The following is a 27,734-nucleotide window of genomic DNA, read 5'->3' on the forward strand; positions in this document are numbered from 1 at the left end:
CTTGTGTAATGAAAACTCTATTAATGAGATCTAGAAATCTAATTAAGACTAAACTGAATTAAGACTGGAGGAGCAGAGAAAGGTCATATTTTCCAGCTTCATTTTATAATATTCTATCGTACACATATATTTGTATACAGCAGTAAAATATTTCCATTCATTAACTGTATAAGCAAGATTTTTTTTAAATATCTAATATCTAACTGAAAGTAATCCAAAATACCATAGGTCAAAAACTTTCATTAAAGATGGACTTTTATTCACCTTTTATGTTAATAAGGAGTCTCCAAACCAGAATACAGTAAAATATATCCTTATAGAAGTTCACAACCTAAACTGTTGTGTTTGCTAAAAATACATGTGGGGGGAAGCTCTACAGAAAACTAAAAAGTGCAGATGTCAGTCTACTGCTAATGCCTGCTGTGGGAATAACTGATCCTTAATGTTATTTTAATGACTCTATATCAAAGTAAATGACCACTTAAAAGCTTTAATTAAAATATTAAAATAATGTCTTAAAGTTATTAGACTTAATTTGATTTACATGCAAAATACTGAAGAAAGGATCAGTCAGGACCATTAATGAAATTAGAGGCGTGATATCAAATATTCTAATTAATATAGATCAGTTGTATTACATACTCTGTTAATGCAATATTATGCTTCTTTTTCATTTTTTTAAGAGGTGCCTTCACATCCACACTTTAAAAGATGAAGAAAAGGCATGTGTATTTTTCTAGAGATGGAACAAACTGATTAAAAAGTAACTCTGCTCTAGAAGTCAACTGTGCAATATTGCAAAATCTAGAAACCACACTTAATTCTGTCAGAAATAAGATTCTTCAATTTAAAGTAAAAAAACCCAGAAATAATGTGAAAACAGTCCCTAAGAACATCATCTTTTTCTCCATAGACCCATACGTGCTTTCCATAAATCCCAGAATTTCTCTGCACAATGCCAGAAGTAAAAAAACTACAGAAAAGCCCATTTCCTTCATACTCAGTGCTCTCTGAGCCAGCTCTTTTAGTGCTTTCAATAACCAGTGTTAATGCAGTTTCCTATAGCTACCCACATACCATACACATTCAGGCCAGGTAGTTGAGCCCTTTTGTATTCCTTTTGCTTAGAAAAGTGGGTAATTTCTTAATCAAGCAATTACCTTCATTACTTTGGTACAATTTATAAGGAATGAACTATCCTGCATATACTCCATTCCCTCTTTATCTCACTGTCCATAACCATCCTTTCTTTCCAACTTCTGACCAACCACATACAACTGGAGTCAAAGGTACAAAAGAGATTTAAACTTTTAAACAAATCATCAGAAGTGTTGTTATTGCCATTGGGTTTTATACACTTAAAAAATCAACAGCCCAGCAGAGAAATGAAAACTGCCTACATACTAAACACCTCTCTCCCACTCATTATTTTAAAGCTCATCAATCAGCACATGAGCAAGTGCACATTATTTCAGCAATTAAAACCTGAGCAGGTGAGTTCAATCTATTTGTGCTGAAGTTACCAGGGGCTTCAGACACTCTAATGTACTTAAAAGTCTTCTGTATGCAGACATTTTTCTTATCTCACATAAACTGAAAAGCATCTTTTAAAAAATCATTTTTTGGTATGTGCCTGGAACCTGTTTGGAGGCAGGGAAGGGACCATTTAGCGTACTCATGCATTGCTCATAAATAGTAAACTGTTTTCCATGCACATATTCACACATATGGTTCAAGTACTCACATACAGAATAAAAATCTGCAGTACCTTGTAATGGTAATATTTTCACACCAAATTCTTCAAGGTAGCTAAGAGCACGTATGAGATCTAGCTCCTCCTGAATAGCACTTGGAGAATCTACAATAAGTTGTAGGCAGCATCTAAATAGGAAGGAAATAAATTTTCTTAAAAATGTTGAAAAAATTTATAGTTAAATTTGTGGGAAAATTTACCTGTGAGTAAAAAATGGTTAGAACAACAAAACTGGTAATTTATTGAGCTTATGAAATGTCAAAATCACAGAATCACAAGGTTGGAAAAGACCTTTGAAGATCATCAAGTCCAACCATTCCCATCCTGTGCTAAGCCATACCCCTAAGTACCTCATGAACCCTTTTTTTGAACACATCCAGGGATGGTGACTCAACCCTCTCCCAGGGCAGCCTGTTCCAGGCCCTGACAACTCTTTCAGCAAAAACAACAAACAACTCTCAAAAAAAAAACAAAAAAAAACCAAAACCCCTCATAATAAAAATTTCCATGTGCCACATCTAGGATAGGAGAGATGAGCAAGCTGTGGTGATTAGCGAGGAAAAAACCCACTTATTTTCTAGTTAAGATGTAAAGAACGTAACCGTCGCTCGAGGTAAACTGCAAAAATATTGTTCCTTTAATTTCGAATGAAAAATAGGTGATCTTCAAATCCATAAAACTTCATAGCAGCAATAATTTATTGAGGAAAATCTACTAATATGAAAAAGTGTAATTACAAACAGTTTGTATGACTACCGTCAGTATTCACAAAAACCTGGCAACACATACGCAGAAACCATTATGGGTCAAAATGAATTTCCATCTTGAGGGGAAAAAAGTAATTGAATCTTTTCCTCATAATTAGTAGGTTAGTGTATTCATATCTAAGTGAAAGTAGTAACTGATAAAGATATATCTTCCTTTGTAGTTGAGATAAAAATATTTTTGTTGGGTTACAGGATCTTGTTTTGGTTTGGGTTTTTTTTGGTTTGGTTTGTGGTTTGGGTTGTTTTGGTTTGTTCACTAAGTGTCTAAAGGAAAAAGGAAAACATATTTACAGTAACAATTACTAATAGCAATGAAACAGGAAATTCTTAGAATAAAAGAAAGGCTGAAAATATTAAGACATGCCTCAATTTCAAATAATAAGGGTAAGCTGAAGTATTAATCTTCTACATAGATAATTATTATTTTACATATCTTCATATAAACTGTAACAAAATATTTCCAAATCCAGAAGATAGATACTTCATATCTACAAGAATGAACACATCTCCAAGGCCACCCTATGCCTGAATACCTTTCTGAAGAACTACTTGGCTGATTTCTTAACGCAACAGAGAGAGACAGATAGCCTCAAACAAACTCTCAAAACTGGGAAGTATCAATGTAAGAAAAGAAAGAATCAACAAAATACTATTTTCTATTGTGATAATAACTGGGGAACTGTAGTTCAATGCCATAACATGGAAAAGGTTCAAGTGACACACACATATCTTCTTCAACCTGAATTTAGTAAGAGATCATTCCAACAACCAGGGACAGCAATGACGTATACACACACAAAGCAAAGCAGGAGAAAAAAAATTTAAAAAATAATCAAAATAATCGTACAGAAGCAAAAAAATATTATTTCCATTTACCATGAAATTTTACCCATGTAAAGAAATAAACCCATGTAAGAGTCCCACAAGGAAAACAAAATTCAAGTATCAATTAAAGGAGCAATATGTATATACAAACATGATTATTGTAACTATACCTGGCCAAATCCATACAGCTGTCAGTCAAACTCGTTGAAGAATTGAAATACTCCCTGCCAGCAGCCAAAACTAGTTCAATACTTTTGGCATAGCTGACTCGGTACTGTGGTTTGCCTTTTGATGAACTCGGCAGATCCACTGACCAGACGCTGCAATGCATCATTTGCCCTGCCAAGTGGATATTGTCTATACTGCTTGAGCATAAAAGACTTTCTGTGAATATCTAAAAGAAAGGACAACAGTTTAATAATCTGCAGCTGCAGCTTCAAGTAAACTTATCTGCATTGTATGTAACAACCCCTTTGAATAACAGGACCTTAGAAGTTAAAGTACATTCAGTTACATTTTCTGCTGTAACTTCTACCAAGGGAGTACTTCCTTCAAGAAAAGCTAAAATTCACTAGTAGCTAGTCATTTCTACTTCTACTACTTATTAATTGCCTTTTTACAGCATGACTTCGAGATCAGATATTATTTATACCTATGTTCTCAGGTGTTAATGGGACTTAAGAATCTGAAAAGGCAGTTCAGCATTAAGACCTTAAAACCAACAACATATGTGAAGAATTTTTTTACCCCTGAAGAAACTAAAAATACTTAGAGATAAGAACATGCTTTTTAAGTCTCAATCAAGCCTATCTTCAAGGAATGCATGCTGATATAGTTCTGCATCTTCCACAAAACATTTAATTATTATTTTCAGATCAAAGTTTTGCCCACTTTACAGCAATCAAAATAATCTCAATTACTTAAAAGAATAAATTGTGGGTTTGGGGTTTTTTTTCAAATAGGGTCAGTACTGTCCTAATGAAGAGTAACATACATCTAAAGGTTTCAGAAAAATATCACTGCTGTAACACTATGACATTTATCAATGGTTTTACATTTAATAAAAGATTAAATAGAATCAATGGAAGAGCCTAGGTTGGAAGAGACCTCAAAAGATCATCTGGTCTGATCTTCATGGGAAAGTGGGCAAAGATTATCTAGCACCCTGTCCAATTGCGTCTTGAAATTAAAGTATTTCTTCACTAAGAACAACCTCTCCAAAACATCTCATGCTCTGGAAAGGAACAAAGTTCAGTGCTTCTTAAAAAACATCCTGCACAATCACCTTCCATTTCACAATTATTAATCTTCAAGGAACAGTGAAAGATGCAAAACTATGGTAACTGACCCTTCTTCCTTAAAGATCACATGCATGCATACAATTTACGTCAGAATTTATGGCTATGGAGTCCTGCAAACAAATAGGATTTCTTTTGCATGCAAGCAGAATAGAATAAGCATCACGTTTAAAAAAAAATGCCAATACAAACCTTACGTGTGATTGCACATCTTCACTACCTCACCAATTTCTCAATGCTGAAGTTATTAAAGTATAAATACCTACAGCAGCACTACATTTCAAAGCTTCTTCAACATTCCCAGATATTTTTTCCAAAACCCTTTGTTGTAGTCTTTTTAATCACACGGTACAGAGGTTAAAGAAATAATATTAATAAGAACTTACACTAAAATCGGAGCAAAGCAAGTAGTATTCTCAGAGCACTCTAGTACTACATTTTTTAAATGCACTTAAGAAAAATTCAAAGTACATTAATCCTTAGCCTATCATTAAAACATTAATATCAGATATGTTGCAGGTCTCTGAGAAACTTCAAACTGCGTAACTACAGAGAAAGAGTGACTTTTTAGGGTACATGCTTTTCTCCCTTCATTTTTTTTCTAATGTGCTTTCAAACCTATGCCAAGAGTTAATCAGATTTGTAGACATAAGCAATTAAATCTGCAAACTGTACTAAAACACACAAACTTTTAAAAGATGTGACTAAGCAACAATTATAGTGGGCATGGCACATGTTACTGTAATAAACTGCAGTATACTGTAATAAACTGTGGTATACCGAAGTGAAAATGTAGGTGAACAGTACATGTCACAAGAAATTCTACATGAGTCTCATAGTTATCCTCTGCAAATGTTAGTGACATAGGTTTAGGGTTTATGCACATGCAGGGTTTTGGTGTTTTTTTTTTCTTCAATGAAATTAGATTTCTCATCTCACATTATTTTACTTCATTTGCAAGCAGTAAAAAGTCCATAATCCTATAATGATCTTGGATGTTATTACCAAGCCAAAACTTCATGTTTAAGAAATGCTTGGTTGAAGATAATTTTCATTAGTTTTAATTTTTTATTACTAAATACATTTGTACATAAATTTCTAAAGTCTCAAGAAGCTGACTCAATTTAAAATAAAAGTTTAATTCTAGTAAAAGATATCCAGGATACTTATGAGAGAGGCTTTTGATGAAACAAGTTAACACAGGAAGTTTCTGATTTGAATGGAAACACCATAAAGCACCCAGTAGACAACCACAAAACACAACACATGAAAAAGTATTGACATTCATAAGCAACAATATGAAATGAATATTTGGAGCTTACCTGGGACATAAATCAGTAAGAAAACATAAAACTTACCTCATAGCAAGTATCTGAATGTAAGCATGTATATACTCTCTGCTGCATGTCTAACATATCCTGGAGCAATTCCTTCCAGTGTGTCTCACTGACTGATGGTTGCCTATAAATATTTTTAAAATTAAACATTCTTTTCCTCCACAAATTTAAAGAAAAGTAGTAGGTAAGACTAGAGTTCCACCACTAAAAACATGAGCTATCTCAAACACTATCTCAAGTGTCTGTGGGACAAGATTGCTTTACAATAACAATGCAGTACCCGAAGTGTTTTTCCTGTTTGATTTCTGTGGGATAAGACAGGCATTTAAGGAATTTTTGTCAAGATTCCTCCAGGTAGATTTTTGTAACTTCCAGTAGTACATCAGAAAGTCAGAACGATCCAAGAACAGCTGAGTAAAACCAACTTTTTACCACAACCAAGGATCATTAAAGTGCTGTTCATTCTAGATAACCTCAAAGGACTAATCAATCACACCTAATCACAGGAGAATAGAGCTGCAAGTTTATTTTGTTCCTGAAATAGGAATGGCATTCAGATTCTTGACTCTCTGGATCCATGGATCTGTTTATTCATGAAGTTTCCTATACAACTTCATGTGCTACTTCAAACTTTTACTAGTAAAACCACCATGAAGCTTTTTAGACATTATCTTGATCCTTTTTAAAGCTACACAAACTAGTGCAGCTAATAGTGATTTTCTCATGTGGCATTAGCTTTCATTTTGCTAAAACAAAGGGCCTCTAAAGAAAGTGAAAAATCAACTTTTTTCTTACAGAGGTATTGACATGATTGTTCCAAAGAAAGGTTTTTAGAAGTCTTAAAAAGCTTTCAGCATGTCCAAGATAAATACTGCCCTACCATCACCGATAAACTGTTGTGCATGTTGACTCTAAATAAGAAAAAGCAACAACCCACAGAGATGGCTGGTTTTCCCTAGGTTCAATCCTTTTATCTGCTTATGCCAAGAGCCCTGTAATAATTCATCTACAGCTGAAAGACGATTTAAATGAAGTAGCTTTTGAACAGAAAAATTGAAAAATTATACTGGAAATATAAGGAGATAGAATCAATATGTAAGAATCAAATTACCCTATTACGAGAGTTCCTATGAAAACATGCCCAGAAAAAAAACCAGCATTATTTTACAAATCCTACATCCTTAGTAGAATTAAATAGGTCTTAAAGGAAGTCATTTACAATATGTTAACTTTTACTGTCACCATCTTGCAGTATTTTGCAGCCAGCCCGCCTTTTAGGCTTGTTTACTTGAACACAAACATATTGAAGCATGACAGTTTTTTCTGAACGCAGCCAAAACACTAATCACGTTAATCATCAGTTTAACAAATGTGGTTTATGTGCACCCTGTTCAATTTGAACACTAAGTACTGTTACCTTGTTATCCTTTTCCCCTTATCCCCATTCCCCTTGGAATACTAACTTGCGACCTGTGTGCCTTGTCAGCCTAATCATCAGCTTCCGTGCCTCCTCCGCATCGTCCTTTGTGTCTTTCACAAAGGAAACAGGTTTCTGAAGTCCATGTTTCTCCAACAGCTCTGACACACTGCAAATGAACAGTCGACATTTTTGAATCCTGCACAGTTGCACAACTACCTCTGCTGTAGCAGTCTTAAAGCTGTCTCAGTGAACAGCAAACGCCAACAGGCTGCATAAAGCCTGTAACAGCATTAAATTGTAACATTATTTATTCAAAAAAAACCCGGATCTTCACAGCTTTTCATAACATTAAGATAAAAACAAATTCCTCAGATATTTCACAAGTAACCACTTTCTCCCTCCAAAGAAAGAAAGAAAAAAAAAAAAAAAATACCCTCAAACTTTTAATCCAAGAAAAATATCTGTGCAGTTTTATTCAATATAATTATTAGAAATATTCAAACCATTACAAAAAAAGTTCTGAATGCAAAAACCGTACATATTATCTTGTTGACAGCACTAAAAACAAGATAAATACTCTTGCTGCTTCCTTGTCATAAAAAAGTTCTTGGCTATGCCTAGTGACTTCTGTAAGAATACATTATTTACTTTAGCAAAATTAAATACCTAAGGATTTGTTCCAGTTCATCTACTTCATCATGAAGAGTGTTTGTTTTATCTGTTTCAGGCCTGCAAAATATTAAACAATGTTAAATACATATATATCCATACTTCATGTAATTTCTTCATGTATTTGCTATTGCATAGATATAAAGAAATGTTCCTTCATGAAAGTCAAACATGTTTGCATGAAAAGAGTAATAGTGTTGGCTTCTTGCTGGAAATACAGCTAAAATCTAGAGGGTCCCTCATGCTTTTCCTTCTTCCTTAAAACATCTCTCAGGCTCCCTCCTACCTACATGCAAAAGATATCAGGAGAAGAGTTAACATCTCATGCTTTCACTTCCTCAAGAATTACTTGATCTTCAAGTTTTACCTTTCAGGTTTACCTTACAGAGATACCTCTCTCTCAGGGCCATATTGCTCCTTAAAAGCTACCTGCATGACGCCACTAACTGCAACAAAACTAACAAGGCCAGCTAACACTTGGTCTCAACTCAGGATTAAACAAAAAGTCTAAGAAACTAATACGGAAGCCTTGGTCTAGGCTGCTACTAAATAATGTTTTGTTGCCTTATTTAGTAAGGTACATATACACATGACCATAGCAACTCAGACAGGAGCAGAATATTCTAGCAACACCTACCTTTTAGTAACTTAACAACTATTCTTAAAAGTATTAATTCACCACTATGTTTAACATATCTAAAACGTTTACAAGTAACTATCTGAAAATGCTTACCCGTATCCTCTTTGAGGAAGGCATTCCAGAATATCATAACAGAGCGCGAGCTGGTCATCTCGTTCACAACTATAAATACATTCCAATGCTGTAATCATCAGCTGGTCTTGATCAGGGATAATTTTTTGCTGACACTAACAAGAAAAGAAAGCACACTGATTTTGGTTTTCTGTTTCTAATTCAACAGTTACATTTCTTCTGAGTACAAAAAGAGGTGTTCTCCAAGTAAATAAATAGTCTTAGTAAATAAATAGTTGTGATTAGAAGGTCTCTTGTTAACAACTTTAGTGAAGTATCTGTTAAAATTACAACCTGAAACATAACTCAGGTAGTTTTCAACACTGCAGACACTTGAAAGAGCAGTGGCACATCATTATACTCTTTGAACTTGAGAGGTAGAGAGGGTTCAGCACAGCGGAAGGCAACTTTATTCACTGAAGTCTTGGCTCCTTCCTAATAGCCCCCCATCTTATTCTTCAGATTTGTAATGGAAAGAGAAGTTGGAGGGGGTGGGGATGAGGATGAGGTGGGTGGGAGAAAACGTGAAATCTACTGCTAGTAAATACCTCAGGAAAAAAATATTCGTGAGATCTAACTCTTTCACATCCATTTTTTTTTTTAAAGTAAACATACCAGGAACTTACTTTAAACACATCACTATAACATTACTTCAGAGAACAATCTTGACAATACTTTTTGTTCTACTAGGTTAAGACAATAACTAAGTCAGCTTGACAATCTCATTAAAGACAACTTAGTTGCATCACAACTAATGGTATAATAGTTTTTAATTCGTGTTTTCTAAAATATAACAAATCACATGTCCAAGAGGAGGGGAAAAAACAAAGAGATTAATCTGATTTAGAAGACAAACTAGCTTTGTTTATGAATTCACCTCTTCAGGACATGAATTTCCAAAGAAACCAGTAGAATAACTGGGGCTCTGTACTTACAGCAGGTTTTGAATTCTGAAATATCTTTAGAGGCAGAGTCAGATCTTCCTTTGCTAATGTTACTAAATATTCTTTAAAAAGTGAATTTGCAAGACCAGGGCACTGATTTTCACAGCGGTGAAGGAAAGGGATCATCCATTGATAAACATTCTTCACATATCTTTCATCTGAGGACTGGAAAGCACAATGAGTTACAGAAAAGAAAACCAAAAAATTTCAGCCTCATTTTCCAAAATGAAGAAAACCAAAATACCAAAGAGAATGTATTTTGATCAATGTAACTAAGAGTATCTTCATCTATTACAAACAGCTGAAGCCTGACATTCGTAACTGCTGCACAGATCACTACTATATCACAAAGCATTGAAACAATCCATCAGCTTTCTGCTACTCAATGGCTTGGGGAAACCAAGCAGTACAGGAGGAAAGCCCATTACCAGAGGAAAGCAGAGTGGTCTTCCTTCTGCATTTGTGGAATAAGTGAAAAATCAGCTTGCAGTATGCAAGAATGCAAGACAGAAACACAAATCATGGGTGTTACATAAATCCTATAAAAATTTTGACAATTCCAAGCAGTTTCAAAGGTACGAGCATTCTCCTCTGGTGATTACATAGTCAACCGAATTTCAGAGCCCTATTAAATCTCTAAGCATTTTTCAATGTTCCAAAAGATCTTTTTCTATTCTGAAACGCCATGCAGAGGCAAATATTAACATTTTTTTGTCAATATTTAAAGACACCAAAAAACATCCAAGGAAAATGTTCCATGTTGTTGCATCTGGAGCACTGTCAACAGCTACACTTAAGAGCCTTTAGAAAAGACCAGTAAAAAAGCCAAATCACTGCTTTCAAAAGACTGAATTAATTAATGCTTAGTCCTGTGCCTAGGGAAAAGAAACAGTATCTTTACAACACACAGGACCTAGGGTAATCTGAATTACTAGAAATCACAGTATAGTTACTGATTTATTCAAAATACTTACATTCTTCATCAACAGTCTCAGCTTCTCAATGTCTTTCATCTCCACAAGTTCCTTCAAAGTTAACGTTCGATCACCATCAGTCTCATAAACTACAGTCTCAAGAGTGATCAGATTGTCACAAAGCACCTGCAGGCCAGGTATGTTCCTCTCCATGCCAAGACGAACAAGGGACAGAGCACAGTCCACCTGAAAAAAAACACCCAAACAAAACCATACCAAACACAACCAACTTCAAGTCAAATCTAAGTCCATTTTGAGTTTCTATTTTCTTTCCCAGTTCCTTTTGCTTAAATGGCAATTTTAAGTTCTTAGAATATTTTGTGGAATGTATATTTCTAAATAAATTGCTTTACTCTGCTTTATCTAGAAGAAATAAAATTATTGATTTTAGTGGATGACATCATTACAGATACTAGACACTACACTAAAAGAGCATTTGACTGGTGAGCTCAGTTCTTACCTGCAATGCTTACCTCTACCACACAGAACTTCAAACTTTTTTTCAATATGAAGACAATAAAGCAAAAAAAAGCAGCATGGGAGTCCTACAGATACAATAAAACCCACCAGGAAGAAATTGTGGCACTACTACATACTGGCATACGAGTGACATATCTGGCTGACACATATCAATAGATATGGCAGTGTTGTGTGACAGATAGTAACACAGTGTTTCCTGATACCCTGTGCATAACATTCTGTCCCTTAGTTACAAACATAAAACGTAACGATAAACACTGTTCATGGACTAAGAAAGTGCTACTCCCTACTATGGTAAGCCAGGGAATCTACTGGCTTCCTATGCAGTCCTGTGGATCAATTATTTGGCTTAGAAAACTCTAGAGCATGAAGAAGTGGACTGTGAAATAAAAACCAAATACTTGAAAAGCAATAATGAAAACTGAGACATGGTGTCTATTACTGAAAGGAAAGCAGCCCATCAGTACACGTTACAGGAGTCTGTTGGAAGGCTGATCAGCCCACGCCAGCCATCATCACCTCCTCACTACTATTCTCACCTGCATCGCGTATTTTTCAATTTCCTGTGCTCTGCTCAAATACCAGTCAGTAACGAGATCTACTGAAAGGTCAGTGGTTCTGTACTTCAGTAACTCAGGCTGCGTTTCATACAGAAATTCACCTTCATCTTGTAACGCTGGTTCCACAATCATCCTTTACATTAAAAAAAAAAAAAAAAAAAAAAAAAAGAGATTAAGTAAATGCTTAAATATAGATTTGCTTGCATGTTTTCCACATCTGTCTTTTTCCTAAAAGGTGGTAGAGGTGCTTGAGGCCAGGTTGGATGGGGCTTTGGGCAACTTGGTCTAGTGGAGGATGTCCCCGCCCATGACAGTGGGTGGGAACCAAATGATCTTTGAGGTCCCTTCCAAATCAAGCCATTCTATGTTTTTACAATTCTTAAAACATCTCACTGTTCTGAAAGAGAACAATACAATCAACCTACTGTAATCTAATGAGACTCAAGTGCCAATCATGGCAAGTACTAATTTTTGCCTAGCAAAGTAACTAAAGTAACTAGAAAAAGACTCCGAACATAAGATAGATCATGAAAGAATCGTCTCTACTAAGACACAGGCATGCCCCATCTCTGCTTTCCATCTGATCTTTGCACAGCCAAAGCAGTTCTGTGATCCATTAATGCTGCTATCATAGTGGTAAGTAAAAGGCAGAAGAAAGGGAAGAAAGGAAAAGAAAATCAAAAAAAATCAGGAATTCCAACAGTAACTTCCCTCACTCACATGCACCTGTGAAACTTATTTGTCACACTAAATATAATGCTACAGCATGAAAGACTTTGCTCAGTCTCATTAAGAAAGCTGAAAACACAAGTGTACAAAAAAAAAAAAAAAGTGATTCTTACTTGGCATTTCCCACATTTTAAGAATAAGTAAATTATGTATCTGAAATGTACACAAGCAAAAAAATCTTCCTTTTTCTATATTCTTACCTGCATTCTGCTTTTTCACACCAGTCTTCTTCACGATGCTTCTGCTCATTCCAAGGAAGAATTTTCAACGTCCCCTGCTTGTAGCTGATATAACAGAACAGGGAAGCTTTATGCATTTCTCTTTCAATCGTGATGCCATTCAATTAATGGAATGCAAGCATACCCAAGTATTTCCAAGAATTCATAATAAACATGTCATTTAATTACAGTATCAATTCTTTAAGATTTATCACTTCTTAAAGCAGCTTTACAAGTATGATTCTGCCTGTATATTATCTACACAAACATATATTCTAGCTGTACCATTAAAGGTCCACTAAAAAAGAAGAAAGGAAAAAAACACTACATGCTTTAAGAATTTTTACTGCTTCACAGTAAGCATTCTGACTTTATATTCTGTCATGGAAGACTGAAATGAGTAAAAACCTATGATCTTCACAGCCTAAAAAAAATAAAATAGTATTCTCCAAAGTTTAATACAAATCCTTGTACTGAAATGAAACAAGATATGCCCTGCTGTACTGATCTTCTCAATTAAATTTAATGTGTTTTTCTGACTACAGACTTCCATAGTGAGGCATTCTCTAAATACTGAGGTTGAAGGGGAAAAAAAATCCATTTAAGATGCAGATTAAGAGCACCATGGGCTATTACTACAATGATTAGTTATGGCTTGCTGTTGTAGGCTAGTAGTTTAAGCAGCATAACATCCGAGAAAACCATGTCAAGCTATGCGGAACATAACGTAAGGGGGAAGAGAAGAGGTTTCTGCATTTATAGAAATAAAAACCAAACCATGTACAAAGTAAAGACATTAAAGTTTCAGCATACTGGAGCAAGAAGCTATTTAAAATCTCATTCATTTTCTCCTGACCCTGATAATAAACAGCAATAGCAACAATACACAGACAATTCGTATTTATAAATTAGGAGCTGACACAATTTCCTCATCCCTTGGAGAGCGGCACTGTAACTCAGTCACTTAAAAAAACCAACACAATTCCAACAAACAAATCAATTTCATGATATAGGAAGAGTCAAAATGAACTAAAAATTACTAACTCCATCTCATTTAGCAACAGCCATTAAGCACATCTAACAAGGCAAGGTATGGTTCTGATTCTCTGCCCACACAAACTGCCCTGCCCAGTACACATACACATTTCTCCCAGGTCAGCCACCCTTCCTTTCCCACCTCTATGCACTACCAAATAATACTCCCGCCTTTATCACAATAATTCCACCCTGCAAATGAAACACACAGTAGAAATCTGACAATAAATGGGGAGAGACAAAGTTGCAGACTAGAAGTCAAAAGAAAGGCCAGGAGAAGAATCTTAGCTATAGTAACATCTGCATTCTTTTCTAGTTCAGTTGGACAAAATGGTCCACAGTTATGTTTATAATTAGGCACCACGTAGTAACATCAGTAAAAAATAAAGAAAACTCCAAATTAATATTTATGGTATAAGTACCAGGAAGAAAGTCACTTACTGATTTTGGAAAGATATACCTTCAGCCCATGTATTTTGGGGTTAGTGGGAGCTGTTTAAGTATCAGCATTATTTATCAATTAATTTAAAATATTAATGTTTAAAACTGGGTTCATATGCTAAGTTAATAAGGTCATATTTCAAATGTCATACACGAGAATGTCATAACAGAAGGCTGAGTTTGTAGCAAAAAAAGGTCTCTTTATCAGTTTAAATGTCAAATAACAGAAAAGCCAGAGTGTGATTAACACTGCCTTTCAAAAATCGAGGCAGTACAATCAAGTCTTTATATTACAATCAATAATGCTTTCCTTGCTATGTACTATTAAACACAAAAGAAAAGTGGACAAAATTTTATTACCCAAGATTATTTTCACAGTAAAATTTTCCCATTCACTTCCCAGTAGGCTTAAGATGTTTCAGGGGAGACTGGTTGGTTGGGTTGGGGGTTGGTTTTTTGGGGAGGGTCTTTGTTGTTTTGTTCTTTCTTGTCTTTTCTTTCTTTTTTTTTCTTTTTTTTTTAATGCTAACACACCTTCTTACTGGGGCCAGGGGGAGAAAACAACTGCTTTCATGCAGCAGAGGACAGGGAATGGTTTCATTTTAAAAGCTGTTTCAAATCCTCTCTGCAAGGCTGTAGCAGAACTACAATGAGAGAACCCAGTGAGGGGAGATTTTCAGGTAGCAACTTTGATTTCACAGCACAGATTACTTTTCTCCCTCAACATTAGCTACACATACCAATACCTTAACTAGCATTGTGCCTCCAAGAACTGTAATGCTATGATTATATTATTTTACTATATTAGAAAATCTATGTCAAACACAGTATGGGACGTGACTACATCAAATTATTTTAAAAATCTTCTACTCATAAACATTAGGGATAAAAGGAGATTCAGTCATTGGCAAGGACCAGTTGGCAGTAGCAGCTCTCAAAGGAGCCTGAGACGTTGGGCAGTTTCAGAAGCTGAAGAATCAAAACTCCAAGCTGAGAGGAACACTCACCCTCCTTGCCCTGCCCTCAGTCTGCCCCTCATAGCTCCAAGAACAGCACAAAAAGTCCTGGGTAACCTGCACAACAAAGCCAGCCCCCCTCTGTCAGTTCCTCTCTCTCCCACCTCTTACTAAGATAACATATTGGTTGAGTCATCACCCCTGGAGGTATTTAAAAGATGTGTTGCAGCACTTTGGGGCATGGTTGAGTGGTGGGCTTGGGAGGTCAGGCTTACAGTTGGACTCGATAACCTCATGGGTCCTTTCCAACCTAAACAGTTCTGTGACTGCATTAAAGAGAATGCAAGCCATGCTCCTACCCCTCTCCCAAACTCTGGCTTTTGCATGAGTCTCTGAAACACCTAACCAATGGGGGAACAAGAGATGGGACACATGACAATTAAATTATTAAATCTAAATCCATTAGAGAGTGCAACAGATGACATTTATCGTATTTTACTCTGAGAGCAAACTCCTGTTCTGAACAGTCGCTTGCAGACTGCTCTATTCAAGGCTCTCTCAAATAAGAGCACCCCATCTGAGTAAATCCTCCCATATTATCTCATAGCACCAGGAGAAACTTAAAAGAAAGCTGCTGTTGTTTAGCTGTTCTTTCACTGGTTGTTTTTGTTGTTATCAAGACAAAAAAATTGTCACCTGGACATGTTCCTGTGTGACCTACTCTAGGTGATCCTGCTCTGGCAGAGGGGGTAGATCTTTGGAGGTCCCTTCCAACCCCTAATATTCTGTGATTCTGTGCAAAAAGCCATGTGAAACAGTAAGGAATGAGGTACACACGTTTAATAGATACTTAAACTTCAAAGATTCCCTCTTTTGGCTAACAACTCATTAAGAGAGAAATTCACCAGAGTAAAGAAAAGAGAGCAGAAGTTTAGAACAAAAACCTAACAACACCCAATTGCATGAATACAGGATCTGAATGAAGAGACCAAGACACTCCAAAAACTCACACACGCTCTCCTAATGCTACTATTCACTACGTTGAACACATTCTCCCTGAGATGCCACCACACCCTGCATACTTGCTACAGAGGTGGCAAAGTCATGCTCTAGAATTACAGCACCAGTTAAGAAATTGTGCAACAAACTCAGCAGAGCAACAGGTTTGTAACTGAAGTTGGCAAAACATGCAAATTCCTTAACTGACCTGGGTGTCAGGATAAATTATGGGGTTTTCCTCACAACTATTCTTAACATAGGTGAGCCATTTTCCTGAGCTTGATAAAAAAAAGAATCACTAATAGGAAACACTTTGATTTTTATGTAAGCAAGAGTTATCCACCCAGTCTAGAATCAAATGTTACTTCTTTTCACAGAAGTGGTGAAAAGATGCAATCACCCTTTTCTCCAACTCTCTCCATCTAAAACTAAGTATTTTCTTCCCCATAACACAAAACACACCTGGATTTGCCTTTAAATTCCAACTGCTTTAAATATTCTTTAAAAATACATTTAAAAATAGAATCCAATTAACAGAAATCATGAATTAAGTACAGACTCCATTCAAATAATTTCTCCAACACCAAACTACAGGTTATAGTTTTAACTAAAGTTGAATGTTTATTGCTTAAAAAAACGCTTGCTGAGAAATATGTCACTCAATTTGAGTTCCCAGGCTTTCGCTCTCTTTCTTTGGCAGCTGCTTTGCTTCCCCCTTTCCTCTCACCTCGAAAAATCCATCCACTGAAGAAGCAATTTGCAACTCTGCCTCCCTCTTGCTTCTCTCACTCAACAGGGTACAAGAGAAAAAGGTTGAAAAGTACAGAAAAGCAATGTGAATGACCAAAGGTAAGACGACTGTGATCATCCCTTCTGTGAAAGCCAGAGCAGGCTGAAGAATCCTAGAAGAAAACAACCAATATGCTACGACTGATATAAAATTGTTCTCTTTTTTGTTTTGTTTCCCTTAAATAGGATATGACATTTTGCTGGTTTTACTTCCTACAACACTGCAAACACTTATGAGACTAGCAGGGACTCATTTAAAATCAACAACAGCAGATAGGGGTTTATACCATATGCAGCTATGGTGTTAACTACTCACTGTGTGACACAGAAGATACAACACTGTGTATTTGGATTCAAAAATAAAAAGAATTATTGGAATAAAGTGTAGAAAATATCTATTTCAGGAATATTTGAGCTATATATTATAGACACTTGAGAAACCTCAGGTGAATCTTACAGTGTGCTTGCCTGCACCTGTTTTTTCCCTTGGCAACTGCTGTTGGCCATTTGCATCCTGGTCAAATCGACCAAGACCAATTTCATGTTTCAGTACAAGATACTGCAGGAAGGAAACCTACAGTTGTCCATACACATCAATTCAAGGTACTATACTTCAAAAGATTTTCCTAAAAGCTGATTAACAAGATTTCACCACAAAATACTGAAGAGGAGAAGACTTTTCAGTTCATGGGAAAAAACTGTCATGAAATGTCATTGCCTTGACTGGAAAACGTCTATTCCATCTTTTTTCCCTTCACACCGCAGAAAAAGTTAGAGTTAAATGCTTCGAGTCAGGTCCATGGATAAGCCACAGAAAATTCTTATAAAAGTATTTTCTGCTCTGGCTGAATTTGGTGTTTTAAAAGTCCTATGGTCCACCATCAGAGTAAGTTGAGAGGGGAATTTTATATTTTTAAAGCTCTCATCAAGAGTCAAGCAGCACTCGGTAACTATCTTATCTGAATGCTTAAAGGAAACACCATAAAATATCTCAAACTGGTGGAAAAGAATAATTACAGAAAGTGATTCTTAATAGATAATGTCCTTGCTAAATTCACTAAAAAAATCCAGCAAAATCCACACCACTCTGAGCTTAGATCATAAATTCACCTTCTTAACAATGCGGAAAAAAAATGTATTAACTCCCTCATGCCCCCTACAGCACTGCATCTATCTAACTGTCCTTACTTTTTTTCTCAGAGTTTAGAAACGCTTTGTATTTGAATTACAATACCAGGACTGGAATTAATCAGTCTCGACTCTAGCGAAGAATAGGAGACCCCAGAACCTGCGTCCTTTATAAAGGTAATTATTAAAATGCTGTATTTATCTCAATATTTATCACCATTTTTTTTCTTAACTGATTGTTGTTTTATTACAGATGCAGAAACAGCAACAAAACATTTGAAAAGTAGCTGTTAAAATGGAAACAAGTCCATCAAAAGGCATCAAAATGACTTTGCAGTCTGCAAAGTCAAAAAGTTAAATGCAGGTAAGACAGAGAAAAGGGATCAAGATATGAACAACCATATGCAGACAGGTAGGGCTTCCATTTTGCTACCGTGCTTTGGTTTACAACAAATGAGCAGCAAATCCAGCTGACCTGGGGCACACCAGGACCACTATGAGTACAGTATTGAAGTCTAACTGTGCTCCAAGCAGTGAATGTAGCAGACGCAGGCAGCTTGCTGTGTGCGTATCTTCCTACCATGTCCAGAATCCATTAGCATCTCCACTTACGCTACGAAACTTTGCCCTTTTGCTCTAGAAATAGAAATCCCAGAGAGGTCAGAGACGTGCAGTGTAAATCTGCATTACTACATGGTAGCAATGCAGTGGGCAGTCACCCAAAATTCCCAACATGGGGACTGTAGGCTTAGCGCTGTAGGCGCTAAGGCAGGAAGCCGCCTTTTCCAATTAACAGAAACTATCAGTTGTGCCATACCATAACTCCACATAAATATTGGGGGGGGAGGGGAAAGCTTCCCTGTTTTTTCCTGACCCACTGCTCCCTACCCCCCTTTACCCTTCTGTCTTTTCTTTTGAACAGCAGAATAAATATGATTGGAGCCCAGTAAATTGACAGATTACAGATGCATTCAACTCTATTTCTTCAAAAAGAGCTGACTTCTCTTGTATTGCTCTTTTCACTCTATTGTTTACGTTGGCTTGGCAATTCTTCCCATTCTTTTCTTTGACAAAAGAGGTCCCAAGCTATTGTAGTTTCCTATCCTGCCAACTGCATTTATTCAAACCTGCTGATTATTTTTCTCTCCAAGGACAGGCTTTCAAAAAGAGGAAGGTCTAATTCAGTTTTAAGGTCAGAGTCCAAATCTTTATTACCAACGGCAACTGTGTGGTTTGGGGTTTTTTCCTTCGAGCATTTCATATAGCAGGCCTGTCTTCAAGACTCATCTAGTTGAGGATTAGAAAAAAAAAAAAGATTTTTTTTCAAATCTTGTAAAACTTGTGCACATTGAATCCAGGCTCCAAGGCAAAAGGCAATTTCTCCCAACACATTTTGAAAATATATTTTTGCTGCAAATTTTTAAGCGTAGTTGTGAGGCTTTTTCTGAAAAAAAATTAGGAGTAGATGGATCTTTACTTTTCCTTTTTTTAAAATCATGTCTGATTTTCTGAAAAAAAATAACATTATGTACATTTGAAAGCTTGTGTGTTACATACTGGAATAGTTCTGAACATAACACACTTAAGATGCCAAGTATAGATCTGTTAGAGGTGAGACTGCTAGATATGAAAGATGGTGAACTATAAAAATAAAGCAGTGTTTACATCGAATGGATTTTGTTATCCACCCAAAGTGTTGTCAAAGAATGTGCTTGATTCCAACTTTTAAAAAATAAATTTAATAATTACATGAAGTTTATGTTTTGTGATAAGAGGAATATACAATTCTGAACCTTCAAATATCCCTGATAATACCTGTACACTTACTAGAAATTATTTCCTTATTTTACTACAGGCACACTGTAAATTATTTTAGCCTTCACATTCAAATTAGCACTTCCATAATCCCACTACATACAGATCTAGAGGCACTAGAAGTAAGCTATATATAATATAAATACTTATACATAATGCAAGATCTGCAAGGCAAGTTTTATAAAATATTCTTTTGTAATGTAATTCAGAACCTTATTAGTCCAAAGTCCGTATCTTCACAGACAGTAAAAGGGAAATCAATGTCAATTTCTGTTGCTCTGCAATTCTTATAGCACTGAAACAGTTTTATTACGTCACAATTATTCTGCAACTGAGGATCAAATATAATAAGAAATGCATCCCAGGTATATAGCCTTAAACAGCTATGCCAAGTATTGCATTTCTCACGTTGCATAAAAATATTCCACGATTATAGTAGCTTAGTAGTGAATTAGTAAGTGTAAGTATGTATCTGATTATATATATTTTTAGGTTTCAAATTATTCAATATACAGGTTACAGAAGTAGTGCATAGAAACTCTTCGTTTTCCAGAAATATCCATAGGAGAAATTTAGCAAGACTAAGTAGAGTTGGTACCTAAAACAGACTGCCAGAAACACAACATGTTTTGGGAAGCTCATCTGCATATACTGCTGGAAAAGGCATCCCACCTGCTTTTGGCTGCCACAGATAACTACCCTTCAGAATTCCTGTGGTGCACATTGTGATGACAGGTCTTTTGAAGCAACTCTGCTGCCAGAGGAGAAAATGTCTATCTGATTTCCCATAAACAAATCAAACAATGTTGTAACGGTGCTGTTAACCTTTAACAGAATTTGGGGAGAGGGGAACTTTTTCTCCCCCCACCCCCCATAAACCTAGACTGAATCATCTAAACATCAGAAATGTCAACTAACACTACACAACCACAGTTTAGTAGCTTGTTGTGTTGTTTTTTCCTTGATATATACAATTAAAATTGTGAGGCAAGAGCTTTCACAAAATCAGATTTGGTTATTTTAAAGACACAACTGAACTCCAAGTAAGATCAAAGCTGTCTGCCACCATATAGTGAAAATACTCCTTCAGAACATTACTTTTATAAAGCATAATGAATGTTCACAGAAGAAATTTTGTTCTAAACTCCATAAAAAGACGACAAATAAGACAACAGCAGCTATGCATTTTCATGAGAAGACTGGTGAAGGCAAAGGTACAGTTCTAAAGACTACGCAGACAAAAAGATACACATGGTAGGTGAAGACAGGACAAGTCAGGCATGAACAAGCCAGAAATACCGAGAAAATCCACTTAATGCCCTGTGGAAAACCAGCACAGGCATAGTCTAGCTCACATGCTATTGGAAGGTATGCAAAGGCCTGCCTGAAACCTTATCTGTGCTCAACACAAGCATCTGAAGGCTGAGAGAGCTCAGTCCTCAGTAACTCTGGCAGTCCTCTGCTGAACTTGCTCCAGTTTATTAATGTCTGTCCTGTACTGGGGGCCAGTACTCTAAATGCAGTAGAATAAGTGTGGTAGTCTGACCGCTCAGTGTCCTAAGTGTGCTTCTCTTCATGCACGACAACATGCTGCTGGATTATGTCCTGCTTGCGCCCACCAGGAGCTTCAGGTCCTTTTCATCAGAGCTGATCCCCAGTCAGTCTGTCTCCAGCCTTTGTTGCAAAAGTTTCTTCAGCTGCAGGAACATGACTGTGCATTTGTTCTTCTTGAACTCCAGGTCTCTTGCTGGCCCGTTCCTCCAGCATGTCTAGGTCCTTCTGAATGACAGCTTGGCTCCAGCACAGCAACTCCCATGAAGCTTTCCTCCTTCCTTGGTGACATATTATCCACAACTCACTCGTACCTTCAAGTTCTCATCCTCCTCTTCAAAAACTCCTCATGAGTAATACCTGTGGTACTTTCACCAGCTCACTTTCCACAGCAGCCTTCCAGCTGCAGTGAGCTGTTCCTGCTGCTTTTCCAGATTCCTGCTCAGGCCAGTTTGCAAAAGAGCTTCTCTTCCTCCAAACCACCTTTTTACAAGGACCACAAGAACCTTCCTCACTCCTACCTGAAGTCAATCCAGACAGGAACACAACGGCCATCATGACAAGTTAATCCTTCTCTCAAAAGTTACTTTTTCTGCCTCTAAACTGTTTCTCTTCTTTTCCTTAGTGCAAAGAAAAAGAACTGCATATCAAACTTATGTCCTTATTTCACTATACAAATGGGTTCAAACAAACAAAAGAACTGACTATGAGATAAAATCTTTTAACATGAACATTTGTGAACCATACTGACAACAAAACCATTGAGGATCAGAAAGAAGAAAAACTAATACGAGAAAACGAGAACTATATATTAGACATTCTGCAGACATTCAGTCATCAAACCTATTTACATACACATACCAAGAAGAGAAAAGATGAAACTGTAAGAGCTTTATTGAGACTGCAGTGCCACAGGCAATAACTAAAACCATAGTTCAGGAGAGGATATCATTATGGAAAGGCAACATTAACTGCTTATGAACCTCTTCGTTTAATTGTGTGGTATTTATCTAGTCATAGATGAGAGTATACTATGTAGAATTTTTCAGGTTTTTAAAAGCTTCACTAAGATATTTCCCACTCCTCACCCCAGTTCATCAGGCAAATTAAGTTCATCCACAACTCTTCAGAAAAAAATAACTTTAAGCCATGACTGAAAGCCAATATTTGAGAAAGTTAAGGAGTAAAAAAAGCAGAAACATAAAAAAGTTGCTATCTTAGAGGGAAGATTTTTACTACTAGCGTAATGTGCAATATAGCAGACTTATGTCTGTTGAGGGAACCATATATTTGCATTTCCCAACTTCTGTGAGTTTAAGATGTGAGCAGTAATGCTGCAATATAGCAGCTAAATGTAGAAAAATGGCTAAGAAAATTAAAGGAAAAGGAAAAATACTCTGGTTATGTATTTATAATGACAGTGAAGCATTATTTTCTTCTGAGATCACCTTTAAAAACCTGAGGGCAACCATCTTAACCACAGGCTAAGCATGCTACCTGTAGGTATTTAAACAGAGATTACAAAGAGCTACCATCTCCTTTGAATATCTAAATTTTACTATCTTCGCTCTAGTTGTCTTAACAGATGAAGTTTGTGCATCTGATGGATCTCTGAGAGTAAGTATGAATCCAAATGACTAAGAGACAGCAGAGACCATCATTATAAAAGAAGCTGAGAAATAGTACATAAAGACATAGGAAAACATTATAATCACTATTACAATCACGTTACTAAGTAACATCAGTCTATCACAATACCAATTTCAAGCAGACAGGCACGTAGAGCCACCAATGTGTCTTAGTATTTCAGATTCCTTTGCAGCTCTAGGAGCTGTTGAGCTTATATAACTCGTAGTCTTTTTCAAGAGTCTCATGAATATAAAAATCCTCTGCTCAGACATTACAAACCTCCTCCTGAACAGTTCTGAGAGTGACCCCTAAAGCTGCTAAACTACAAAACGTGCCAAAAAAAAGAGAAACAAAAGGCTGTCTACCACTTGAGACTTTTTACAAGCAGATACAGGAGAGAAAAAAAAAATATTTCTTAACAAACCCAGTGGGAGGGGTGGTGATGGAATTCTCCTACTTTCCCCCACATTTGTTATGGCAACTCGTCCTTGACTGATCATGCCTTCATTATTTTTTTCTATAACACAGTCCTCTAAATGCCATCCTAGTGTAAATGACATGTGCCAGCAACAAGAAAAACAACTGCTTTATGCCTATGGAATGCACTAGCAAAACAAGCCCTTCTTTCACTAGGTACTTAAAATTTACTATTTGCATCTGAACTGGAGGCTCCAGATGAAAAGAAATGGCAGTTATAATGCAACCTTTACAAAAACATTTCTCAAAGGTAATGAAATTCTTCAGTTACAGCACTTCTTTGTGCATTCTGGGTGGTGGTGGTGTACAGCATGCAATTGCAATTCAATGCTTTTGCCTTGGCAATAGCTAGAGGTGCCTATTTGTCCCACCTCAGCAGTTCCACGCACAAAGAAGGCAGCACCTGCCGTACAATCTCAAGTTTTTCCTCAGCTTGATTCCCCTATACATAGGGGAACTAAGAGAAAACAGAGCTACATGGTGAATTTCCATAAGTATTGATGTAACCTCAGAGAGCTCCAGCTGGGAGCCACCCATCTTGTTTGAAGTGCTCCATTCACAGTGTGGTCAATTCTCAGCAGTCCTTCATCCTAGAGAAACACAGGGCCATCTAGGTCTTCACAGAAGACAGACTACGGTATTTTTTTCCTCCACCAAGTCTTTCCTGCCTCCAGAGCTACACACTGCTTAGCAAGAGGTCCAAGCTGCAGAAGGCATCAACAAGGTATTCTTTAAGCCAGGCACTGGAGCATGCCGAAATCTTATCATGGGCACCATTGTGCACTTGACACGTTACTGTTCTCACCACATGCACCACAGCAACCAGTTACCCTACTGGAATCTCTTGGCACAGATAATTATGGCCTCAAATTTTCAGAAAAACAGTGAGTTAAAAGAATTCACTAGAGAGACCTGTCTTCTTTGCAGCTGAAAGCAGAAAATCCCTCTGATACCTAACATACGCTCTTATTTCATAACTGCAACAGTGTGAAATTTAGAAAGGAAAACCACAACAAGTCATTTACCTGGCTCAGAATCTTTTGGATTTTGTCTATATAGTCCAAGTTCATGGGGACAGATGACCCCTTATTCCAAGACCACTGTAATTATAAACTGCATAAGCTCAATAGACACCAAGTTATAATGCTACAGACGTTTTTCTACCAATTAAGAAATGGGGTGTTACACTTTTGCAAATGTTTTCCTTCTCTTCAGAACTTTGTTAATTATAGTCAGTACTTGTAAATTTTTTTCATTATGTGGCAATGAAAGAGTTTCTTGTTCAATCAGTGAATTCATTTTTATTCCTATAACTTCAGATTCTGACACTTGTTTTATTTGGAGTGCTGAGAAGGCTCATCTCATTAGAATGACGACGTTTTCCAGATTAATAAGAAAAATGTTACTTTGCACAACTTAAGTCTACTTCATTAGTTATGCTCTCTCATTAACAGGTATTTTCATCAATACATATTTAATTCTATTACATTAATAGAGTTTATGAGAGCATATTTAACAATACTTTGTGAGTAAACAGTTTTGTAACAGGGAAACAGTTTTAGGAAAAGGTTAGATCAAGTATATAAAACATTTTTATAAGTATATGGGATTTGTGCATATAGGATTTGCTCTCATCCCCATTATCCAGCTGTGCAAAGCAAACACTTCAAAGACATACAGCATTAGCCATTCTGCATTCTAAAAATAAGTGTGAACCTGCACATCCCTGATCCTAGCACTGAAAAGTTCTGTCTGCCACAGCAATAAAGATTCAAACTACATACTTCTATTTTTCAACAGAAGATGACACTAAGTTCTTAACCCATAACTTCACATCCTTCCTAGAAATGTTTTATTTTAACTATCATTTTGCCTCTTGGTACATAAGTCAGTTTCTTGAAAAAAAACCCCACTACAACAACAAAATAACCAACACAACCAACAACCAAACAACCAACCCTTGAGAAAGGAGAACTTGTTTATGAACACCAACAAAATATTATAACCACATTTAGGAAGAGCCTTCTTCCCTCCCTCTTGCATTATAAATCTTACGAAAACAAAAGAGGAAAAAAATGGAATATTTTTTTACCAAATTTATAAAAGCGACAGTAACACCTCTTCATGATCCTAGCAGCTGCCCTAAAGTAAATAATAAAACAAGCATTTTCACAACCTAAGTACATAACTAAATGTGTTGCTAATACTACCAAAACAACAAAAAAGGCCCTAGTAAGCATTACAGATAATGAAAAAAAGACTAACTTCTGCTCAGAAAGGAAGAGAGTGGTAAGCATGATAAGCTAGGAAAAATATAAGGAAAGTAATTTGATGAGAGGGAAAAGAAAGGAAAAAACCCCCACTCCTCTACATGGAGAATTACCCAAATGGGACTACTAAAACTTTGAAGTGATTAACTTCACTATAATGCTGGAAGACTACCCAAGAAAATTTCTATTAGCTACACGAAAAACTATCCCTCTGAAGTAAAACTTCAAAGTCTCCTATTGTAAAACACTAAATAATGAAGTGTCCTCAATTTTTATGGGCACTGAACAATACGCTTCAAAATTTCCTAACTGAAGTGTTTTGCAAAGAAACCCCGTAGAAGAAAAGTAATCTTTCAATTAATACACAGAACATTATAATGATGATAGAGGAAGACCCACATGACAATTTACCTGAAATTGACAGTAACTTAACATTTTATGCTGAAATGAAAGAGTAGGAAAGCGTGGATTTAAAGCTTTTTGTAACTGTACCTTAGCAAGCTGTGTAAGAATCAGTAACTTGAAAATCATTAAACTACTTGTGAGTGATGGTTGACATGTTAAGTTAAATTTCAAAACAAATCCAGAAAAATGTAATTGTGGGACCTAAACACTTGTACTATTAATGGCCTGATGCTGGCTGTTACCACAAAACAATTATAGACTTGTATTTTTACAGCTGTGAAACTCTGGACAGTTTCATGTCAGAAAAGGCATGCTTCCTCTAATGTGTAATGAGGGCAAGAGCATTGAAAGTTCTTACTTTCCTGATAACAACTGAAAGAGACTAAAAAGCTTCCATGAGTAGCACAAAGTAAAGCAGAAAGTGAAGCCTGGTCAAGCGCATAAAGATAAAGCTGGTCTTTTGGATCTAGGTAATAACCAACAGCAGACTGCCACATATGGAAACTAATTGAAGTATTAACCTAAAAAAAAAAAAAAAGTTAATATTCACTGGTGCACCCTTACCAAGCTTCAGGCAACAAGAAAGCATATTCGTGTGGTGAAGTAGTCTCTGGAAAATTGGAGAGAATTGCCTGTCTGTGTGGAAGTAAAGCTGGTCCATGGAACGTGAACAAAATTTCCAGGGCTCTGACATTGCTTTCCTAAAGAGAAAAACATTAAGTTGAAGAACTAGCTTAAGACTGATACAGACTGAAAATAAGCAAGGGATGTAAGCCTAGGTCATGCAACTAACATTTAACTTGAAAATTTTCTGCATTTATTTACAATCAAATAAATAACCTCCCACACATCTCTCAAATTCCCACTGAGATTCAACCAAGTCCAAAGAAGGGGGGGGAAATGCATTTAACTGCATTTAATAAAAATACCAAAACAAAATTAGATTCTAGCAAAACAAATACTGATACCCGAGCATAAGTTCTTGCTGAAAGCACAATATTCTGATTTCTGAACTTCTTGAAGAATTCAGCATCATAGTGCTGTTCAGCCGCATGAGGACCTCCAAGGATTTCCTAAGAAATAAAAAACCACAATTTATGAAGGATTGGGTTTTATGCAAGATTTGCTAAAGCATCAAAAAGCATACTAATTCATACAAAGATAAAAATCATGTAGGAGACCTATGTGGAAAAGCATGCTGCTGGTTTTTTATTTATTTCAGCATTAAAAAAAAACAGAGATGGATTTTTGATTGATAAGCCAAGTCCTGCTTTATTTTAATTACTGTTATTTTAATTACTATTATTTTAACAGTACTAGTTAGAAAAGAGTTGTGGTAAAAATCATTACGTGACTTAAGCAAACTGCAAAATTAAAGTTAAAAAACTAAGCAAAACACAGTTGGACATTCCAAAAACTAAGCTCATGGAAGAAGAAATCTGAATCTTAACTAGAGTAACAGAGGGAATCAGCTCCAAATCCCATGCTGCACAACTTAATTCCCCACAGACACA

The 27,734-nt window shown here is 36.3% G+C and overlaps 1 protein-coding gene across 1 annotated transcript in view; it reads right to left on the reverse strand.

Annotated features, from left to right (window-relative positions):
• The window catches only part of NBAS (NBAS subunit of NRZ tethering complex), a gene marked incomplete at its 5' end in the record, with an annotated part of 176,103 nt that overhangs the window by 111,596 nt on the left and 36,773 nt on the right, over nt 1-27,734 (reverse strand). Inside the window, 12 exons of the mRNA XM_084262245.1 lie at nt 1,769-1,881; nt 3,516-3,739; nt 6,002-6,104; nt 7,444-7,566; nt 8,067-8,129; nt 8,803-8,936; nt 9,756-9,929; nt 10,739-10,924; nt 11,758-11,911; nt 12,708-12,791; nt 26,785-26,921; nt 27,189-27,293. Of these exons, the coding sequence (XP_084118371.1) occupies nt 1,769-1,881; nt 3,516-3,739; nt 6,002-6,104; nt 7,444-7,566; nt 8,067-8,129; nt 8,803-8,936; nt 9,756-9,929; nt 10,739-10,924; nt 11,758-11,911; nt 12,708-12,791; nt 26,785-26,921; nt 27,189-27,293 (1,600 nt within the window). The remainder of the gene's footprint in view (nt 1-1,768; nt 1,882-3,515; nt 3,740-6,001; nt 6,105-7,443; nt 7,567-8,066; nt 8,130-8,802; nt 8,937-9,755; nt 9,930-10,738; nt 10,925-11,757; nt 11,912-12,707; nt 12,792-26,784; nt 26,922-27,188; nt 27,294-27,734) is intronic.

Source organism: Gallinula chloropus (assembly GCF_964237585.1).
Source record: "Gallinula chloropus genome assembly, chromosome: 3".
In the NCBI taxonomy this organism is placed as follows: domain Eukaryota; kingdom Metazoa; phylum Chordata; class Aves; order Gruiformes; family Rallidae; genus Gallinula; species Gallinula chloropus.